The sequence below is a fragment of the Diuraphis noxia genome, unplaced genomic scaffold (genome assembly GCF_037042655.1).
Source record: "Diuraphis noxia isolate RWA-SAM2 unplaced genomic scaffold, SU_Dnox_SAM2 contig0003, whole genome shotgun sequence".
NCBI lineage: Eukaryota > Metazoa > Arthropoda > Insecta > Hemiptera > Aphididae > Diuraphis > Diuraphis noxia.
The window spans coordinates 10,511,431-10,533,940 of record NW_028301713.1 but is presented as its reverse complement, the minus strand read 5'-3'; the positions used below and the strand labels follow the sequence as shown (position 1 = coordinate 10,533,940).

Genomic DNA, 22,510 nt, shown 5'->3' with positions numbered 1-22,510 from the left:
GGTACCAGGTCAACCTCAAAAATGAAAACAAGGTCGGGGAGGGGGGCTGTAGAAACGCTATATATATTATATGCGTAGTTATTTTATACTTATCGTGCGTACAGCTGCAGCGACTTTCGATGACAATAGATTGTTTGTGTGCCATAATTATTGTAATACACTAAAATATATAATATAATACGATATACGTCACTTCCGCGATGGCGAGTATCGCTATCCATAATACATTAAAACTTCCTTAAAACGGACCACTAAATAACAGCAGTTCCGCTATATAACCTATATCCCGCACACTTTATTAGTGTCACTACAAGAGAAAAAAATCCTTTAAAAACCGAAAAATCAGTTGATACCGAGCAGTTCTGTTATAGGTAAGAAGGTTTTACTGCGTATTAGATAGGTATATGAAAGTCGATTGATACCTAATTTAATATGTTTAATTTATTTTACAGTCAATGTATATGTTCACGTATGATTTTCTCTCTCGATTAATTTTCAACAAAAATGAACAAAATACCTATTTATATAATAATAACAATGTTATATACTTATATATTGTAATACTACATATTGTTCTAATCGTGTATCGAGCTTAAAACTGATTTCAAATAGGAATATTGTTAATATTATAGTCATATAGAATTTTATTTTTCGATACAACAATAAAATACAATTTTTTAGATATACCTATAATATTTGCAATTTAACGAATACCACTTTATATGACAAATAAATTTAATATTATTCGACGCGCAGTTCATCAAGCCTTCAATGTAATATTCTATTTCCATTACGCATTCAAATATTTGTATGCTTTTGTACATTTAAAATTAATAATATATATATATATATATATATATATATATATATATATATTGTATCCCCATAATTTGAAGACCGATATTTTATAATTATTACAGGTTAATGACTTCAGAAGTTGAAGGATTCTTAACCCAATAAAATTTTTATAAACAACCAGGTTTTTCAAAATGATTTATATTATATAATTTAAAAATAACAGTAAAATATTTTATGACTTATTAATAAACTAAATTTCTACGAATCATTAAAAAAAAACTTTTTTGAGAGATTGTATAGTTTGCATTATAAATAATAATATAATCACACATATAAATTGATAAAATTTTAAGTTTGTTTTATATAATATTAAAATTGGTATGTTTAGAAGTTCACGTCCTGGTGCATAACATCGTCGTTGTGTCTACGAAGTTTTTTGGAGAGCTTCCAATTCGCTCTGAAATGTATTATAATAGCAATAATTAATAAGTAAACAACGTATTTTTTTTTCTCAATAATATTAAGTTTCCCTTAAAGTGCCTCCTAAACGATCAATATGCAATATAATAACCAATAACGGATACTATATTATAACCATCGCCAACTATAATTTATTATGACGATATCATAGTTTGTTTACGTAAGCGTTAAAGAGGCATACACCAGTGTATGGTAATAATATTATAAATTTCTTTTAAAATATACATTTTACGCCATACTGACAAAGTCTAGTTATAATACGAATACGGTTTCATGCGATAATAGCATTATTATTTCACGAATAAAATATATAACTGACGCACGAATATCTGACAGCTAGGTGCTTTTATTTTACTTTTATTCGTTATTTTTGGGAGAGCACTATCTAAAGTTTATGGCGCATATTGTTACTTAATATACTTGCCCATGTTATTTTACGCGATCAAAGTAGTAAATGTTTAAACAATGGTGAAACTATTATAGTTAACATGTTTTCATTTACTGAAAATAGTATAGTATAATAATAATTTATCATCATCGTCTGCGGACGTTCCTAGTGGGGAAAAAAAGTAGATCGTATAAGTACATGTAATAATATCATTTCGTTCGCACCTTAATGCCGTTCAGATGATCGATCAAGCTTTGAATGATGACATCTTTCACGTAGCCAGAAACTTCCTTTTTGAAGTCTGCATCATCGCCACCCTCGTCGGCCAGATGCGTAGCGCACACGATTATGTACTTGATGGCACCCTCGAAGCCCCAACGCACTTTCATGGCATTTGGACCCCCACCAGCGTGATGGTACTTCAAATCGGCATGGTATTTGGCGGCTTCAGCCCACTCGCCGACAAACGATTTGGCCCGCTCGTCCGTGCCGGATTTGTCTCTGACCTATGCATGGCGGACGGAGAGGTGAGGGGAGGCAAAGACAAGACGGTGACACAACGGCAGAAAATTACAATAATTTTACGGAAATCTCATCGTGAATGCCGCAAAATTGGGAGAAAACTTCTAAATTGTGAAGGACAGACATAGACGGGGTAATGGTGTTTCGCATCACGAGTATTGCAGCGACTATCGCGATATCCGTGGTAGTCATCTGCAGTAATCGTCATGGCGATTTAAATTATTATTCGGGTGTTGTACCTGTTTCACCAAAGCGTCCATTGACGATTTCAGCTTTCCTTGGAACCCATCGAGACCCTTGACGGCGATGTCCAGCATTTTTCCTTCGTCTTTCACTATCAAAGTGTCGAACACTTCCGAAGACAATTGTTTAATGGTATTCTCGTATTCGGTCACCCATTCGAAATGAGCGTTATGCTAGAATAATATTTTGTTTTTAATGCGATTGTCCATTAATATAATATTAACACCTAATAAGAACACAATAACATTGTAGTATAATAATACTTAATAGTAATATATTTTGTAACGTTAGCACTGTCAGTATAATTATTGTTATACATCCGTAATCTGCCTTTTAATATAGCTGGTTACAAACGCGGTAACCGAACGGTTAAGGAGCGTGTCCAAAAATATACGAGTATATAATATAATAATAATAAAAATAGTGATATGCAAACGAAAACGGTGCTTATATTCATTTTACTGGCGGAAAGCGGATAATTCGAATGGTTTTCTAGTTGTAAAAATACCGAAAGACGACGACGACGACGATGACGACAATAACTATATTATTTATTAAAACAAACGTCGTTATTAAGTGAGTATAATATAATATTATTATCATAGACTTTAAACAACTTTAACTTAAACGCATTTCAGGGAAACGTACGTCGTAACTTTTTTATCGCCTATTCGTCGAATGACATATACTTTACGTACACGATGGTAACAATAACAATATTATAATAGTGTAGCGTTTTATTTTCGAGTATATAAGTTTGAAAATAAATATACGAAATGCCGTAAAAGACATACAACACTGTCGATTCGTTTTGTAAAATACTTAAACGTTTTGGCACATCACAAGAGTTTAATATTTGTATCCACGCATCAAAAAAACATTATAACAATAATACCGTGGTATAATCTTAGTAAAAAAGGCCAACTATTAAAAATGAGCGGTTGTTTATTTTTGGGCTTTTTTAAAGGTCGTTTCTTAAGTTGTGGCAACTGATTTCATTATACGAATTCGTTGATAGCGAAATAAAATGATTACGCGTATTAAACGTTTATCGTATTTTCATTTATTTTTGTCGCGGAAAACTCTATTGGACATATTTACTAATAAATAACCATCAAACGCGTATTTCTAGTCTCGTGATATCAGCCGTCCGTAAAATGTTTACACCGCTTTGCATCATATACCTTATTATTTTTAGTTAAACAGGCTTGCATTTTTTTTTCCACTTGAAAATTAAATTAAATACCAAATATCGATATAGCACAATCGAGCAATCGGTAACAGTTTAAATCAATTATAATTCGGGTGGTGCATTATCTATGTAGTCCCTACTTCTTCATTGTATTTTCAATTGCAATCTACTCTGCAAGTCATATCGTGCACGGTCCGCAGCGGAAGCCAGTACACAGTACAAGGACCGCAGTCTACGTTTTTACCAATCGCCACCACAGGGGCACGTCCGCGTAACACCATCGACTCTTCCACCACGCCGTAAGGGCACCTAAGCGGAACAGGAAGACGAGTCGCGCTGAACGCGTCCGGTCGCCGCCGGCCTCTCGTTCTCGCATCAAATATAACGACCAAGTGTGCCACTGACACCGAATCGCAACGAACCGCGGACTCACCCGATACGTTTCTGTTCTAAAACAAGGAACAACCATATTTTGTTTTCTGTTTCCTCTGATCATTAAAAAACACACACCATCAATTTCAAAATTTGTCTTTTCTGTATCTCACCTCCTGCTAGTGTTGTGTACCGTGACAACCAACACTTCAAAATGTCCGACTGACCACGGACGTCTACGATAACTGACCGCCATAGCCACGACAATCGAATTATCACAATGTCCTCATAAAATCGTCAACCGCGTCGAATTATTCAGAAGAAAAAATATAATGGTCTTATTAAGAGTGTATAAAGCATAATAACAATTCTCTAACCAGTGAGATTGACACTGATACAACATATGAATCGTGGTCTGTTAAAAAATGAGTTCCCGTTCCCACCCTATAGACTAGCTAAAATATCTTTTAACTACAGTTAATAACGAATTAATCCATAAAAACTACCAATAACATAATACCTATTTGTCCTATTCGCAATATTTCCCAGTTTCCCATCCACTTTTAATAACACTATATCCTAAGAAAAGAAAAACAATACCTAAATAGTTGACTCAGATATACTTAAATAGGTACTTATTAGTTATTACCGTGTTATAAAAAGCGTGTTTGAAGTAAGAATCTGAAAAACACACCACACATTTTATAAACCATATTACATAATAGATATGATAATAAACTAACCTAACTCACAAGAAATCTATTAATATTAGGAAAAATTTGATATACGTAGGTAACACATGGAACAAATATAGTTAGCACGTTATACGTTTTTATTTCTAAGAAACTTACATACTTGAGCTTAATAGAATGGTGGTAACAAAAAAAAATCGTGATGGAAATATTTCGTTTTTTGAATTATGCACAAACATAATATAACATGTTTGTCATAATAATAATAATAATAATAATAATAATAAAAAAAAAAACAAACAAACAATATTGTGTAAGAAAAAAATAACCACAGCTTTTAGCTAGTACCTATAGAGAAATAATGAAAAGGTGACATTATAATATTATTAGAATGTATAAGCTCGGACTGTCTGAAAAAAAAACCAAATAGGTAGGGTGATCTTCTATGGTTGAAATTATATGTTTTATACACGGTAATCCTAATATACTAGCTATTATATTATGTTACAATGCTCGCGCGTATTGCCAGTCTGAAAAAACAAATGTCGACTATAATAATATAGTTGTCTAATATATGTACACTTTACAATAGTTATAACAATATAATCTGCAAAATATGAATTTACTTTGAGTTTAAGCTCTTTTCCCGTGCTCTAACTAAAGTACTTATAATATATATATGGTTTCGCCATGATCCGACCGGACCGGCGTGGAATATTTGCTTCGACTATATAATAATATCGTTATACGCAACCGTATTCTCGCCAACTCTCCTCCTCTATCTGTCTCACAACCTCGATATTATGTGTAGAAACTGCAACATTGGTGGACAAAAGGTTTACGGTTTACCGGCGAACCCCTGTATGTCCTGTGGTTCACGAGTGACCTACTCACACCACACACAGTTTCTCCTCTCAGCGTTCCTCGCTAAGCCGTGGCCGGACGTTGGATATTAATAATCGCAGACCGACGTAAAACCGATTGGGCTGGATATAATACATACTTTCGGATTTGCATCGAACGATTATCATAATAATATATCAATAGGTATATGTGAATAGGCTGATGTGTAGGTAACTACTTGCTGGTCTGTCTTAGCCGTTCCACTGCGCACGCGAATCTATCCTACCTTGACTTAAATATTATACTAATTTATATAGGTACATCTTTCGGTACGACAGTCGACGAAATACACATTAAAAAGGAGTAGCCCCCATATCCGACATGACTTTTTCTGCTCAAAACGTCAATCATCTCTCTACCTTCGAGAAAAGTTAATAATCCGTGAAGGGGAGGGGGTGAGTTGGCTAGTGACTATACAATATAAACAACTATCAATCCTTAGCTCAAAACATTACGTCAATCATTATAAACTCGTCTCTTATCTGTTATATGAGATGATAATATATACGGCTATAACAGGCTTAGAAGTTATCGAAGCTATTGTTACATATGACCATAGAACATCACAATATTTTTGAACATAAAAATTTCGTGAATTTTTTTAATCAGATCTTGACGACTATAAAGTTAGGTTGTGTGTGGGCGTACAGATATGAGTGAAAAACCGAGTAGGTATAGTAGTAGAAAGCAAAACCATGATTTATACGTCGAGACGGCCAAATAATATGCCTATAATAAAATAATATGCCTATAACCTGTGTGAATTTACGAAAAACAGGTCAAAACCACATTGTGTATAGCTTAAACTAATTAACTTGAAAATAATGTACAAGGGTTTAATTGAATAATATGGGTATTATTTGTAAATAGTGTTTTTAAAATGTAAATCCGATCAGAGGATTATACCTGAGAAACAAAATGCCTCGCAAAATGCATAAGTATCAGCAAGCGGTAACTTCTCAACTAATACTTATTCCTTCTCCAACTACAAACATTGCTTATAGAGAGTATATCTAGGTATCAACATACTCAAATATTTTATAAATATTATTGTTCACTTTTATGATTAAATAAATATACTATAAATAAATAATAATCATGACGTACCTATGATTAAGGTATTATGAGTTTTACGAATTTTAAAGGCAAAATTTATATGTTTTGTGATATCTCGTTAAGCGGCCATTTTGTATCTGATAATAAAACAATCCTATACGCAATAACCAGTACCCTCTTCAAACACGGTAGTAAACTAAAGGTAACCCAGTCAAGTTGCGTTTATGAGTGCATTGAAACTCAATAGAGCAGCTAAATTCATTAATAATTATATTACCACAGTCACCACCGCCGCGCCGCGTTGTTTGCAACTTTTTATTTAGAATTTCACATCTTGGTGCGGTTTACATTTGATTGAATACCTATTCATCATATTATAAATATTACTTTATAAAATATTATTCACGGTGTTGAACACGTAAATAATCGTATCAATAATGCAGGTATACTCAATAAACGCCTGACTTCTAAACTTTGCAGTTCTAAGAAATGTTGTGCCACTATTTTTCACTATGTAGACTATGTATACTATACTCAGGAATTTGATAAAAAAAAAATTACATTCCGACCAAGCTTACTTACACTCCGTCAAACCTGTACAAGAACTTCATTAATCAGCAAAAAGTCAATCAATTTACAAAAAAAAAAAAAAAATAGTATGTTGTCAAAAACGCAGAGTAGTTTAATAAATTCATATTAGCGTAGCGAATTATTTATAATCGTTCGATCAAAGATCGTGTTTATTCAGTACAAATAATTTATGTCTGGGGACAACTATTACAATATGATGTATTTAAATAGTGACAGTAAAAAACTTGTAAAGTCTACCACGGAGTTGAAAACATGCGAAAATCATAGGTATACAATAATAATGACGTAATGATAAGTAAAACGTTTGGATGGATGCTATAGGACATGAGTGCCTAAAATAATATTAGAATATTTTCTATTAAATTCTAGGATTCTAAATTACGGCGATAAGTCGGTAAAACGCACGCCAAATAATCCAGTACTGCTATTTACGATTGAACGGTCCACGTTGCACGCACGTTGTACCTACACATATCTGTGGAGTTATTTTTTTAGTCAATCGACATTTTTAACATTTTAGCAATAAATTGCTTCCGATCGAAGTGCGTTTCCGGGATTTCTATTGTGGAATTTCGTACGGTAACATTACAATAATAAATGAAACGGATGTGCTGCTCAATAACATGTCTACGGTTGTTTTTGTTGTTATTATTTGCGTGTACCTTTGTGTAGTTTTTTTTTTTGGTACTAAACGCTGGACTTGATTGAAAATAATTTCTATTTAATAAAAACAAACACCGAAACACGCTCGAAAGTATGTGTTATTGAGTTTCGAGTTCGGTTACCAAGTATAACGTACTACACTGCCAACCATGTAATCCCCTCCCCTCCTCTGTACAGTTTGAAGCAACACAATATTAATTCGTTAGAGTAATGTTCAATCATGGAACATTGCGCAATCATGATTTTATAGTAGCGGTCGTAACGAACGCATTATACTCTGTACTTGCATTGAAGGGGAGAGGGGCTACAGTCTCAATTACTTTTCAAAAATATCTATTTATACTCCTTCTTAGTATTTATTATCCTAATTCGTTTGAATGTTAAGGTATATATGTTTACATCTTTTCGTCTCCCTCCCATTTTTCCCCACCAATTCAATCACTGGATTTATACCGCGGTTGGTATCTGAGGAAGAGATCGATACGATTATACGATGTGTATAATACTAGCACAAACAAAGTCAATCGTGATTCGGTAGGTTGAACTGTATTGCACAATCGATAGCAAAAGCAACAGAAATATTATAGCGAAATAAAATACTATATGACATTACAGCTACGTATTAGTATATTAGAATGCACTTACTTTTACGACTTCGTAGTCGATTCCGTCCAGACACTTGACACTATCGGGTACGCAGGCGTTAGACATCGTAGGCGAGTACAACGGCAACTGACAATAAAAAATAGTAATAAAAAAAAACAACAACAACTCGCGGGATACGATATGACTTCGGTACAGATGCGTTCAATGGATGTACAGCCGGCAATACGACCACTGCGATAGTGCGACACTCGTGCGGCTCTGACGAAACAGAACGGCGGCGGCGCCCCACAATATTATTTTAAACGCAACTCTGGTATGTGCGATGACGTCATTATAATAACCGTGACCTTGGTATAGCGACGGCGGCGGCGATAAAAATAAACATGTTAATATTATAATGATTAAAACGGTGTTACGCAATATACGTAGGTCAGCACTGTTATAATACAATCATTTTTGTCCAACCATACGACAATATTAGGCACGATCATTACACACACTTCTATACTATACTAGATAAGTAACTCCTATAATATAATTTACATTGTTATGGGTGAAGCTGATCAGGTGGACAGCCGGCATTTTGTCGGCGGTTGGCAAAATATTGGTTGGCATAAACGAAATGTATAAGTAGTAAATGGGATTATATTATATTTTTTTAAAGGTGAAATAAAATAACAACGACAAAATGATCTATATACAATAATTTTTTTTTATCACAAACAACAGGTCTAGGCATAATAAAATACAATACAAAATTGATTAATATTTACCATAAATATATCTAAGATATAGCATATTATTTGCCAATCAAGAAGATGGTGGAACCCGGCTTCAACTTATGGCCGGAGTTACTTATCTAGTGTAGTATTATAGACAAGGCCGTATATGGGGGGGGGGTTAGGGGTTCAACCCCCCCCCCCCCCCCCCGAAATATTTTACAACTAATAAATTTAATTGTATAAGTAACTTAATTATAATAATTTGCTATGTGGCCATTTGGCCATTTGGGTACCTAATAAAGTAATAATATAGTAACTAAGTTTGATGGCGATTTCTATAATATATATTATTATTACTCTGAGAATATAGGTAATATAATATTATTATATTATACATAGATAAGTCATACAAGATTAGAGACGTTTTGTCGATAGACGAAACGTCTATAAATACTTAATATATTATCGAACAATAAATTATCGATCGTATTGTCAATTGTCATTTTATCTCAAAAAACTCCATGATATTGTCCATAGTGTCAGTACTACACAGTTAAAGCATTATTAATAATTTTATCGTGAACATTAAATAAGTACACCACTAGTCCACTACAAATATTTTAGTACAAATTAGTATCAGTTTTGTGCACACTGTGTAACAATCAAATATTTCTGTATACTTTTTTATTTGATTATTTTAATAAAATGTCAAATCGTAAGCGTAATAATTCCCTTACAAATTATTTTTGTAAAAAAATAAAAACAACCGAGAACGAAACAAGTACAAGTTCTACATCTACCGCAGTAATTACAGATACACTAATTATAACGGAATCTACAAATGATATTATTGATATTGGCTGCTGTTTAGATCAAAAGGTTAGTGATGAATTAAAATATAAGTTACTCACTAATGTTTGGGTGCCCGATGATAAGTTTACGTTTCCTGTGTCGGGAAATAGAAATTTAAAATTTCAATTAAATTGGATTAAACGATTTCCGTGGTTATGTTACACTAAAATGCAAGATTCTGGTGCGGTATGTAAATATTGTGCTATATTTTATAATAATTTTATCGGTAAAGGTGCACATCAAAAACCAGGATTATTGGTTACAAAACCTTTCAATAAATGGAAAAATGCAATAGAATATTTTAACATACACAACAAAATTGTATATAATATAAATTTACTTTAAAATAATTAAAATGCATTAATAACATAGTAAAATGTGATTTTTTTTTAAATAAATGTTTTTTTAATTACTTAAAATGAAAATATTATTTGATTTAAAACCCCCCACGAAAATTTGTTCCAGCTACGGCCCTGATTATAGAAGTCTGTGGGTTATGATGATGGCTAAAAATATTATATTGATATTAACGCAATTTTGTGATAAGCAAATGTTATGATCAAGTGCATATTTGTTGATATTGTCACTTCGGTTTATTTGTCAACAAAACAATATAAAATTATGAATTCCTCGGCTAAATAAATCTCTAAAAATCACTGCCAGCTGAGATTCATTTCTCTACAACTAAATCATTATGCAATACATATATAACACGTCATGATAGTTGTAGGTACATGCGCTACCCATAACTAAAATGCGTTTCAATGCGATCACCGATTTATTAAATAGTCATGATGGGTTTTATAATATAAATTATAATCAAACGACCACAGTGATGTGATTTATAACAATATTATTTTTATTGGTCAAGCAAATCTCGCGTCTTACACCAGCAACAGCAGCTGTCATCTGAATAATAATATTCTGCATTGAGTAGAGACACATAAATACTTATATTTTATCCAATTTTCACTCTCTGTTTACCCAAAATCAAAACAATTTGATTGAGTTCAGCACGTTTCGTTTAATTTTATGGCGGCGAGGAGAATTGTTTTCCAGAAATTTTATATTTTCGTTTGCCATCAACTGCGGATACTATTCCGTTTTTAATGATGCAATAAAAGTTTTAACTTCAGTTAACCCAAATTAATTATATGTATAATAATTAGTAGAATTAATTTTTAATATTACTTTCTTTAAAATTAAAATAGTTGTGTGCGTGTGCAATCGATTTTCTCGCCAGGTAATAAAAACAATTGTATAAAAAACTTTTTTCGTAATCATATATAATTAAGTAACAACGGCGATAATATAACAAATATTATTGATATCAAAATTATATACAAAACCCATAGATTTAATTGCCACTTTTCGATCGATATGAGCTATTTATTTTTAAACTTTAAATTAATTAAAAACGTACTGACAGCTTAGTGCTGTACAGCGAGTGGAAACCATAAAATCCAAGTTATAATTTACTAATTGTTCGATACAGACATTTCCCCGGTGAATGGGTGGTCAGCCACGAAAACTCGCAACGCCGCTATACAACAATGAGTTTTATAATAAAATATAAAACAATAAAAGCAATAATAATATATGTCTCAATGAATAAAATATTAAAATATATATGTTGTGAGCAATTATACATAAAAATATTATATTACCGTTGAAGATTATTCGGAACAGCATTACAGCAACAATATGATATACAAAAAAAATAACAATAGTAAATTACGAAATTCAATTTAGCACAATGCACAAAGGTATGATTGCCCTTGCCTCCAAGACTTCAAATCCAATTGCTTATAAGTGCGGTCAATAGTCATGTATATTATTTGTATCTTTCATATAATATGTCACTCAAAATTATCCTTATATTCATTCTAACATACAGCAAGCGGTTACGGGTACCACGTGGGTGACCAGAACGCAGTCCAATAATTATTATTATATTTCAGCGAAGACGCAGCCCCGGTGCGGTGGACGGAGTTCCGAGGGAAACATTTCACTATTGGTCCATGGACGCCGCCGATGTTAGATAAATAAATAAAATATAAATCAGAAAAGTAGCTAAGTACGAAAAAAATAAAATAATTTCGGGACAAAAAATCGACTGTAACAAAATGTGAAGACTACGATTAATATACGTTAAGTGTGTATTATATTTATAGGCGTGCGTACAGATAAATGCGGTATCTAATAAATTAATTTAAGATAAAACTAAAAAGTTCAATATGCTCCTCCACCCACCATCATTAATTCTGCCACCGAGTCCAATAATCATGGCGCGGTGGACCGGACGTAGCTCTGGTTGCGTGAAGGGGAAAAAGATTCAGAATTAAGATTACCAGCTTCACGTCACTATAGTGATCTTGAGCGTCCCTGTCAGCAAGACAAACACACAAAAAAAGGAGTTAGTTCTGAACGCTAAACAATATCAACTTTGTTTTTAAATAAAGCCTATGCATATTATATTTTATAGTAATATATACAATTATAATATGATGTCAGTGTTTTAATTAATGTGATAAAAACGGATAATTAAATTGGCTTGATATTCTTGAAATACTTCATAATATCTACTAACATAAATTAGAAAATGAAATAACTAAAAAAAAATAAAAAATAATAATGGTGTATAACATGTAATATTTCAATTTTTATTTCTTAGATGTAATAAGCTAGGGGCAATAAAAATCTATCTTTTCGTTTTGGCGTAAAAGAGAAGCGAATATTATTACATTATTGTGAATTGCTTTGAACACACAAAAGTCGTTTTCATCGGAAAAAATCGACGACACATTTACGTGCAGTATATATTCTGCCAAAACTATTATTAAAGTTATTTTATTTTTTATTAATTTAAAATCAACTTAAAATTGTTAAAAAATCCGGATATTATTCCAGAATCAAACTTTTGTTGTCGTTAACTATATACGTTTTTAGTGAAAAAAAACTATATGATTATTATAATTAACGACAATCAAGTTGATTTCCAAAGTATTTAATAATGGTTATTTTTGGTTAATTAACACCAAAATAACGTTGTATACTCTAACTGTAACATTATATTATACATGAGATAATTGAGCATAAATTAAATAAATTTAAAATTTAAAAATGACGTACAAAGTACATTTTTGACGATTGTTAAAATGAAAATAAAAATATGTATTAATCTATAATAAACTGGCATATAATCAATATGTTTAAAGATGTAAATTTAATTTAATTTTTATTAAAATTATAATAAATTAATAACCCACATCAGTACCTATTTGAATTATTTTGTTCGTATGTCGTTACAATATAATAAATATAACATTGTAAATTTTAGTATTTAATATTATTTTATTTTTAATTTTCTGACATACTTTATTAATATTACTAGGATATTAAGAAGGTAAAATTGAAAAGACCCCGATAATAATATTGATTAAACGACGAATTAAATATTAAAATTATTTTCCCAGATTAGTGAAAATAATTATAACTATAAATTGTAATTAATGACAATTGATATATACATTATACGTAATCATTGTTGCAGCAAGTCGTTTCCTCACCATAATAAGACTAACCGCCTAGTTCGTCCATCTTTGATTATATCGTAACGAAGAAATAGGATTTTACAATATTGCAGTTTGGGTTGTCCGTTTACGAAATTATATAAATCCGTACGAAATCATATACAAAAACTTCTGTCTCGGCGTCAGTAAATTAATAAATTCACGTATGCCAGTAAATAATTTAAATAATACAATATGGCAAAACACTACCGCTGCTGGGTACACCTGTCTAGTAGACAGTGTCTACGTTAGATTTTCGTGAATTATTATTTTTGAATTTAGTTTCTGCGACATAGTGGAAACATATTATTATTATTAAATACCTACATTACATATAATTTTAAGAGTTACCTAACCATTTTGGAATTGAACAATTGACGTATACACAGATATTTGAAGCGACGATGACGTTTCGTTTAGACAATCTTATTATTTTTCATTTGTACTTTGTTTGAATTAAACAATCTATACAAGTTATGCATATTAGACAATCTAACTTTATTATTTTCCTATTTTTAATTTTTATCTCCACACGAAACTGAGCGCGAGAATCGATACGATAGATTATACTCTCGTTGGGAAAACTATTATTGCTGCTAAATCGATACACGTGCTGACGACGACGACGACGACTCTAACGGATAAACGGATAATAGCCAAAAATGCCCCCAAACGTGCCCTGCCTCATTTTATATAATGTAGGTATACGATATACGTGGAATTTTTTTTTTTTTACCGCTTTTGGCGAAATAGACGAGAGTTAGTTTATTTTTTGTCCGTTTGTTTTTTATTTTATTTTTTTGTTGCGAATTTCATTGATTTCTCCTCGACAAAGCGAGAGCGGCTATTGCTCGCGATAATAATAAAAAATAATAATAATATTTCTACCTGCGCCGCCGTGCGGTATACGTTTTGACGGTATAATTGGCCCACTCGCAGAACACTGCAGCTGCAGCAGTCGTATTATTATGTATACCAGAGCAGTTATATAATGTTGTTATGACGTGCAAGTATATGCATCAGAAAATAGAGGATTAAAAATTATACGCATACGAATATTATATGAATACGGAGAAAAAAACAAATATTAATCCGTCGAACGCGGTACGACTATGACTTAAAAGCGCATAAAAGTCATTATTCCGCCTTATAGACATTGCAAACGCACGAAAACATCATCCGAATACACAATAATAATAATAATAATATTATAATAAAATGTGCACACGTTTTCCAGCGGATAGGTGAGCTGGTATATACTCAGCTACGGTATACGGTTGTGCGGCAGAGAGCGAGTTTTCGAATCACGACGAACGAACCGTAAACATTAATACAATAACAATAGTAATTATGTTCTATAAAACATCGATTTTAGTATAGATACCACTATTACCTACAAATTTTCAGGTCCCGTAGTTTTCTTCTCGACTGCAATGTAGCAGACGACAAATTAAGAATACACGCGACGCATTAATTTGTCAACAATATAGTATAAGGTATCTAATTTTAGGTACACGTCAACTTCAGACGCTCGTAAGAAATTTTTTTGGATTTAAGTTCAAATTTTTTTTTAAATTTCCACCAACAACTTTTTTTCAATAACTTTATATTGTATATTTTCAAGCTTTTTGTAAGAGCAATAATGTTTGTTGACAATGGTTAATTAAAAACTAAAGAAATCGAGATTTTTCTTACGCTTATATAAAAAGACAAAAAAAAAAAATCAAAATATTTTTAAAATTTTATGATGGACAGAAATATTCTAATATAATTAATATAAATATTCAGAAAATATTTAGTTTATGATATTTTGGTTTTTTTTATATAGTTAGGTACACTAAAAATCAAAATCGAGAACTGATGATTGCATAAAAATCAGTTTTCTTTTTTTACTAACACTTTTGACAAATATTGAAAATCTTTTCTCTCAATACCCGTAGTACCAGCTAAATTTAATTTTTAACCAGGAAAGGTGCTAAAGTAGAAAATCAAAGTATATTTTAATTACTGTACCAAAAAGTGATGGCAGACAAAAAATGCATACCATAGTAAAATTAACATATTCATCGCTCCCTTCAAAATTTAAAACTTATTGCAAGTTATTTATATAAATTATAATATATTCTTTTAATAAATTTAAGTGTTTAAAAGTAGTTGCCGCAGTCTTGGTATATAGTTAGTTACAATTAAAAAAAAAAAATCGTAAAATAAACAAAAGGAACCAACAAACAGTAGGATCTTTCAAAAATATCTTATAACAAGTCATAAATAATAATAATTAATAATAAATTATTACCAGTAAGTAGTAGGTAATTGATAAATAGTTTTTTAAGTTTTCAGAAAAAGTTGTCCACTGACTTAGTATGAAGTTATAGCGGCACTTTTTAAGAATCTTGTATTTAATAAAACCATGCACAACAATTGGTGGAACCTTTCCAAAAATATTCAATAAACCATTATCAGCAGTTTTTAATGGTTTTTAAAGGTTTCGAAAAAAAGTTTTTATTAAAAAAATAACATTATATACTTATTTAAAAATTTTCTTTTTCTTAATTAAAACTAATATTATTTTCTCAGTATGTATTTTCTTCAAAGTCATAATACAACTACTATACACTTCCCCTCCTCAAATTGAATATATTTTGGTGGACTAAGTCTTAAGTATGCCACTGCAGACACTAAACATACCTCAAACATTAATTTTACTTAAAATATAAATTTGTAGCTACCGTTGAACGATATGGATTGCATGATACTCTACTATGTCTTTTCTGTGGTGATGAAACGTAAAGTGGTCCATGCGAAATGGACCTATAAGGGTATAAGGATCAATACCTAGGTACCTGTAATATTATTTTACTGCATATTTAAATCAGTTTATATTTATGTATTTATTATTATTTAACTTTCTGCAGCAGTTATACCTATTATTAACACAATTATTTACAATACTAATACTAGATAGTAGCTCAGGATACAATTAGAGGGTCATATGGAAAATAGTCGCGTAAACTAAAATGCACTTCGGGTTGCATGTTGACACTTAATCACATATTAATGAACCCTCATTTTCAGTCCAGAAAATTATAATATTATGTACCAAGTTACATAAACGTAGAAATTATATATTGCTTTATAAATAATTATATTCTGTATAAAAAATTCATAACTAACGCATGGTTTCAGATTTACGATATGTCTAAATTTAGCTACATTTTGTAATTTATGATTTATTATAGAATATTGACTGCACAACAGTATTTGAATACAACTTAAAGGTCCATCTATCAGAGATAATAGCAGTTATCCAGTCTCTCGTTATTATATATATAATATATAGGATAATAGGATATCTAATGAATACCATGTATAGATACAATACAATAGAGTTAAGACACTAAATTTTTAAGCAAAATCGATTTTGAAAATCATAAAATCTTTGATTTTTTCTTGCTTTTTTTCATTTCTAAAAGTAAATATATTATATTATATGCAATTTGCATATTATTATATTTATATCGTGATAAAATATAATGAAACTAAAATATAAACTAAAAGCTACAGAAGACTCATAAAGTTTTGATATTCGTTGAAAATATTTTATAAACTCGAATATAAACGTCTATATAAATATAGATATATGAACTGTTGATTATAATTTTGTTCGGAACAGGACAGCGTTACAAATTGAAAATAAAAATAACACGGTAAATGAACAAAAATCCTCTAACGCAAGAAAGCGCGTAGTCTCATTAAATGCTGTGCATTTTTTCCATTATTGCATTTTTTTTCTCCAATTTATGCCAGCTGCAATAAGTAACTATTACTGTTAAATGCGTTTCATAAAAGCGTGTGTATAAGAAATGAAAAAAAAAAAAGATATAAAGAAAAAAGAAATCAGCGACGAACACGTTTAATTTGATTTTCTCTTCTGCGTTAGGCCAGCTATATTATTATATGTAATGTTATATCTGAGATGTAACAAGATACCTACCATAGACGTATTATATGTATTGGTATATTATCATGGAGCACTGTATAAATAATATAATATTAATTCACCAACTCGATTCAGCTTCCTAGAAAATCATCACATATCGGTATCATTAGGTCCTAACAACAATTTTGGGAGTAGGATATTATTAACGAACTACCGAGTACATAATAATAATTTAATTATTAATATGCGCAGGAAGCTAATTATAATATCCTGGAATCGTACACTTTATCTAATAATACGATTATGTTGTTGTTGTTCAGTTGTTATGAGACAATAAACACGTATATGTGTCTGCAGAACGCGTACAATAGATTCTAGACGGAATTTACATTTCGTCAATACCTAGTTGATAAAAAAAAATCCACTTCGGGATTCGCTGGACTTAACTTAATTCGTGTCGTTGTAATTAAATTTAAATGCACGTATTTATCATTACAAATACTGAAGTACCTACATAGCAACATGGCGGAGAGAAAAATAAATTATCCCTATATTCCGACGGTCTATAGATATTTTTAGGCGCAGGTAAGTATTAATTTGTTCTGCTATACTCGGATAGTTTAATCCACATAATATTACGTAGGTGCCGCACCATAACATGTGCCGTTCAAATTTCCGATAATCGTTCTCATACAGTACTCAAAGTCCATGTTAAGTCATACGTTTTGGATTCTCATGGAAGTTTTGATTCTCTAAAGTGCAAGGCGGCTTAATGATATCGATATTGCAAGTCAATAAAATATTATGATATTATATAGTCGAAGACCATTGTTAAAATAAAAAAATAAAAAAACAAAAACAATAAGATAAAAACAATTTCCGTACAATACTCTAATATATTAAAATTTAAATCCAATCATTGCATTTATGCATATTTAGGGATAAAAAAATATTAATAAGATTTAACACGAAATAGGTAATTGAAATCAGCATAGATATTGAAAAAAAAAAAACAAAAACCGAACAAAAAGTGTTCTGAAAGAAATAATAAGGCAACTGCAGCGGGACACAACGCTCTGAAATATAAAGGCCAATCCTGTATAATAAATAGGACGTATGGTAATTGGCCACAGTCTTAAACAGTTATATACTTTTGGTACATGCCTGCAATGTGTAATAATAATAACGACATAATCATATGATGTGCGTTGCGGCCAAAACAGAAAACACACTCATAGTCTAACAAACTGAAACAGTGTTGTGCCGATAAAATAATATTATATAACATTCTGTGTGCGTTAGTTATTCGGCACATATACATATCGTGCATATACATATTATTATACATGTTTCGCATACGCCCTGTCAAGTCACGTTTGTAATTCATTCCCATAACACAGAGCTACTACACACAGCCACACACTTCCGACCAGACATCGATATTTCGACGGGTAAAATTATTCAACGAAACGCTGAACCGAAAACTGCGTGCAGAGAGTATAAAGTAATACGTCATAATATTGTTATACAGCGGTTTATTACAAAGGTAGGTAGCTAGGTATACACTATATATTTATATACACTCTACATTATGTACGTATAATATTCGATGTATCGATCGCTTAAGTCGCCATCGTTGGAAAATGGTATAAGGTCAATATTAGAATAATGCGTCGACTGGTAGCTGCAGCAGATTTCATATACGTAGTAGGTATAATATTATCATGATATTATTAAATAGATTTTGTTTGTATTGAATTGACCATTCGTTATTATATTATGTCGACGAGTAAATTCGATTACTTACATAATATTATTGTTATTGCATATAATATTACAATATAGATACACACAAACGGTACATAGAAAAAAACCGATATAGTTATATTAGGTATATATTTACATACCTACACATGTGCCGAGTGGGTCAGTTAACGCTGTAGTATATTTTAAGAAGTATAAATGTTTTCGAAGAAAATAAGTTTAACATAATGATTTCAATTCATTACAAAACAACGTCATGAACAATATTCATTTTTTTTTTTAAAACAATATGTTGTTATTATAATATGGTTAGAAATAAGGTAAATGTATACTTTTTAATAGTATAACGAGTGGTTCAATAAAAATGAATCACCCAGTGTATAATTAGTACATTTAAAAATAATATACGGTGACCTATAATAGGGCGGCGGTGGATGTCCTATATAACACATCTTTGTATACTCGCATAATATAATACATGCAGGCACCTTACACTATTTTATTCGATAAAAAAAACGATTCCGCGGACGGTAAACAATCGCATTACAAAAAGATAGGCAATCTGGTAAGATAAGAGATATCTTATAAACGATACGTAATAATATATCAAAGCTACAATATAATATACCCGAGTCATAGGCGTGCGAAGACTTTGTTTGCAGGGTATGCGGCTGATAAAATATGCCCCTCTCACACAGATATAAATGACCCTAAAATTAATGAGCATGACATTTCATCTTACACTTTTGGTTAGTAATTTGTTCATGTGCTCCCAAGCGTCTGCCCGCAGAATATGCAAACGCGTACCCTGCATACGGCGTACCCCGTGCGCACGCCTGTGACCCGAGTGCATTATTGCATTATACAATCCGACAACTCTATATACTGCAGAAACGCTGAACTCGACTGAAATCGGAACACGGCGGCATTACAATAACGTCCATGATTTTATGAAGATTTTATATTTCGTTCTCTCTCTCTCTTTTGATACATACAGCCAGCTCTGTCTGTGTTTTATCGAAATTGATTCAAGCGAGCGACACGTTCAACAATGTCTGTGGGTGGGTGGCTACAATCGACGAATAAATTCTTAATTTTTAATTTCAAAGAATAACTTGCGCGGTAGCACCAACCAAATATATTTTATATTTATTTTTAATTCAAGAACCTCCATTTTTTTTTTTTTTTTTTTTTTTTTGAAAACTATTTAGCAATTATTTTTTAAATTAATTTGCATCTAAATTAACGTTTTAAAAATTATTTTTAGAATATAATTATAAACTTGAAATGGGTTAACCATGGTTGGTAAATCACCATGTATAAAATTTTATGAATATGATTGAAATACAGTTACAAACGTAACTGAAACAAACGAATAGGACAAGAGTTGGTTGAATAAAATTGTTATTAAACAGAATGTTTTGTAATGTTCACATTTCATAGTTAAAAACTTATGAATTCTAAGTACAAAAACTTGACCCCGAAATTGCATTACAATATTGTGGTTGCAGAGATGCTAAAATTTGACAAGGAAAAATATTGTATAATATATGAATGTCTCTACAAAGAGAATAATATACTTGTTTGTTGAAAAGGATATCAGATATAACGTTTATAACAACTTTTTGAAAAGTAAAGTCTGCTTATTTTTTAATAGGTAGTCAAAGAGTCGGGAACAATTGAAACTGTTATCAATGTTTGTCTCAAAAGACAAAGTGCAATTGAAATATTAAATGTATTATCTAATGGCTAATGTATAATAATGACAAAAATAATGTAATATTAAATCTAATTAACTTAACTTGTTTACTTGTGTAACTACCGTAATCCATTTAATTTAAAAATACTAAAATTAGTTATTTTCTCTAGGAAAAATTTAAAAATAAATTAATAATCGTTTAGAAAAATACCTCTTAAAAAAATATAAAATTTATCATGGTTGGCATTTATCATACAAATTATTATTGTGTGTTATGTATTCCGTATAAAAAATAAGGGGAGGTTTTTTTTTTAATTAATAATAAAAAAGTGAAAAATAACCAATAAAATAAATAATTAACTATAATGAAATCGTACCGGAATAATGCACGTCTCTGTATGCCAATATATATTATTCGGGTTATCATATAAATTCAATCATATAAACTTAAAATAGGTTCCTTGATCGTCATTTTAAAATTAGGTTTGTGACGTTGAAGTTTTACAAACCGATCGTTTCGAATGCAAAGTTTGGTTTATGATATACCCTATTTATATTGCGGTGCAGGCAAGCAACTTTTTAACCAATAACTTCGCAACTTAAGAACACGATAGGAACTCTTCTTCTATGTAATAAAAAAATAAAACTTAAATTACAATATATTTTATAATGAAAAATAATAAGTTTTCTATTAATTGATTCAAACTGCAGTTGTTCGCTTATTGGTTATATTATTATTATTATTATTATTTTGTTTGTGGAAAGGAGGCGCGATGCTGTAGAGTTGGTTGTTGAAAGTGTTCATCGTATACAGAGGGGAAATTCGTTAAATATTTCAGTATTCAATTATTTTCTGAAATTACAACGAGTAATGCATAATGATTGGTAATCTTGTATTGTCAGAAGAAAAATAAAAATAAATCGACTTGAGCACGTTCTCCGTCGGTCCATTTCTAGAAAATGATTGAAGCCGTGCTCGGGGTCCTGGGAAATGTCCCAGTTGCGAATTCCACCCTTTCATCCTCTATCTCACTCCGTGTCTATCATCGTTGCCCGGGAATATTTCATATAAAATACCGAGTTTGGTGCATTCTTAGGATGGTAAGATACATAATAATATACGAGTACCTATACTGTATAAACTGCAGGTATGTTATAATACTTATAACGGAAAAAACATCTGCAAGTTCGTACAGATCAATTAATTCGGTATTTGGTTTGATGCTTACTGCAATGAAAGAACGCACTCCAATTCTATCTACCACGAACGATTTAAAATTATTAACGATATGATACTAATTACAAAGATTTGTTGCGCGTATCACTAGATTAATGTAATCAGTAATCACTAACTCAGTTAGTTGATGCGCGTGTAGCTTTTTTTTATATTTAAAAAACAAACAATTTTAATGCACCACTGACATTTCGGAAAACGATACCTATTTCAGCTAATCT

General features: G+C 31.0%; 2 protein-coding genes across 2 annotated transcripts in view; both read right to left on the bottom strand.

Moving 5' to 3' along the window:
* LOC107165601 (neuroligin-4, Y-linked-like) overlaps positions 1 to 22,510 on the bottom strand; it is a 354,388-nt gene that overhangs the window by 220,055 nt on the left and 111,823 nt on the right. The window lies entirely within an intron of this gene.
* Positions 981 to 8,771, bottom strand: LOC107165609 (uncharacterized). The gene is made up of 4 exons (XM_015513935.2): positions 8,546 to 8,771; positions 2,428 to 2,604; positions 1,891 to 2,172; positions 981 to 1,255 (listed from the first exon to the last, which is right to left on the bottom strand). The coding sequence occupies exons 1-4, from the start codon at positions 8,609 to 8,611 to the stop codon at positions 1,223 to 1,225; spliced, it is 558 nt and encodes a 185-aa protein (XP_015369421.1). The 5' UTR covers positions 8,612 to 8,771; the 3' UTR covers positions 981 to 1,222.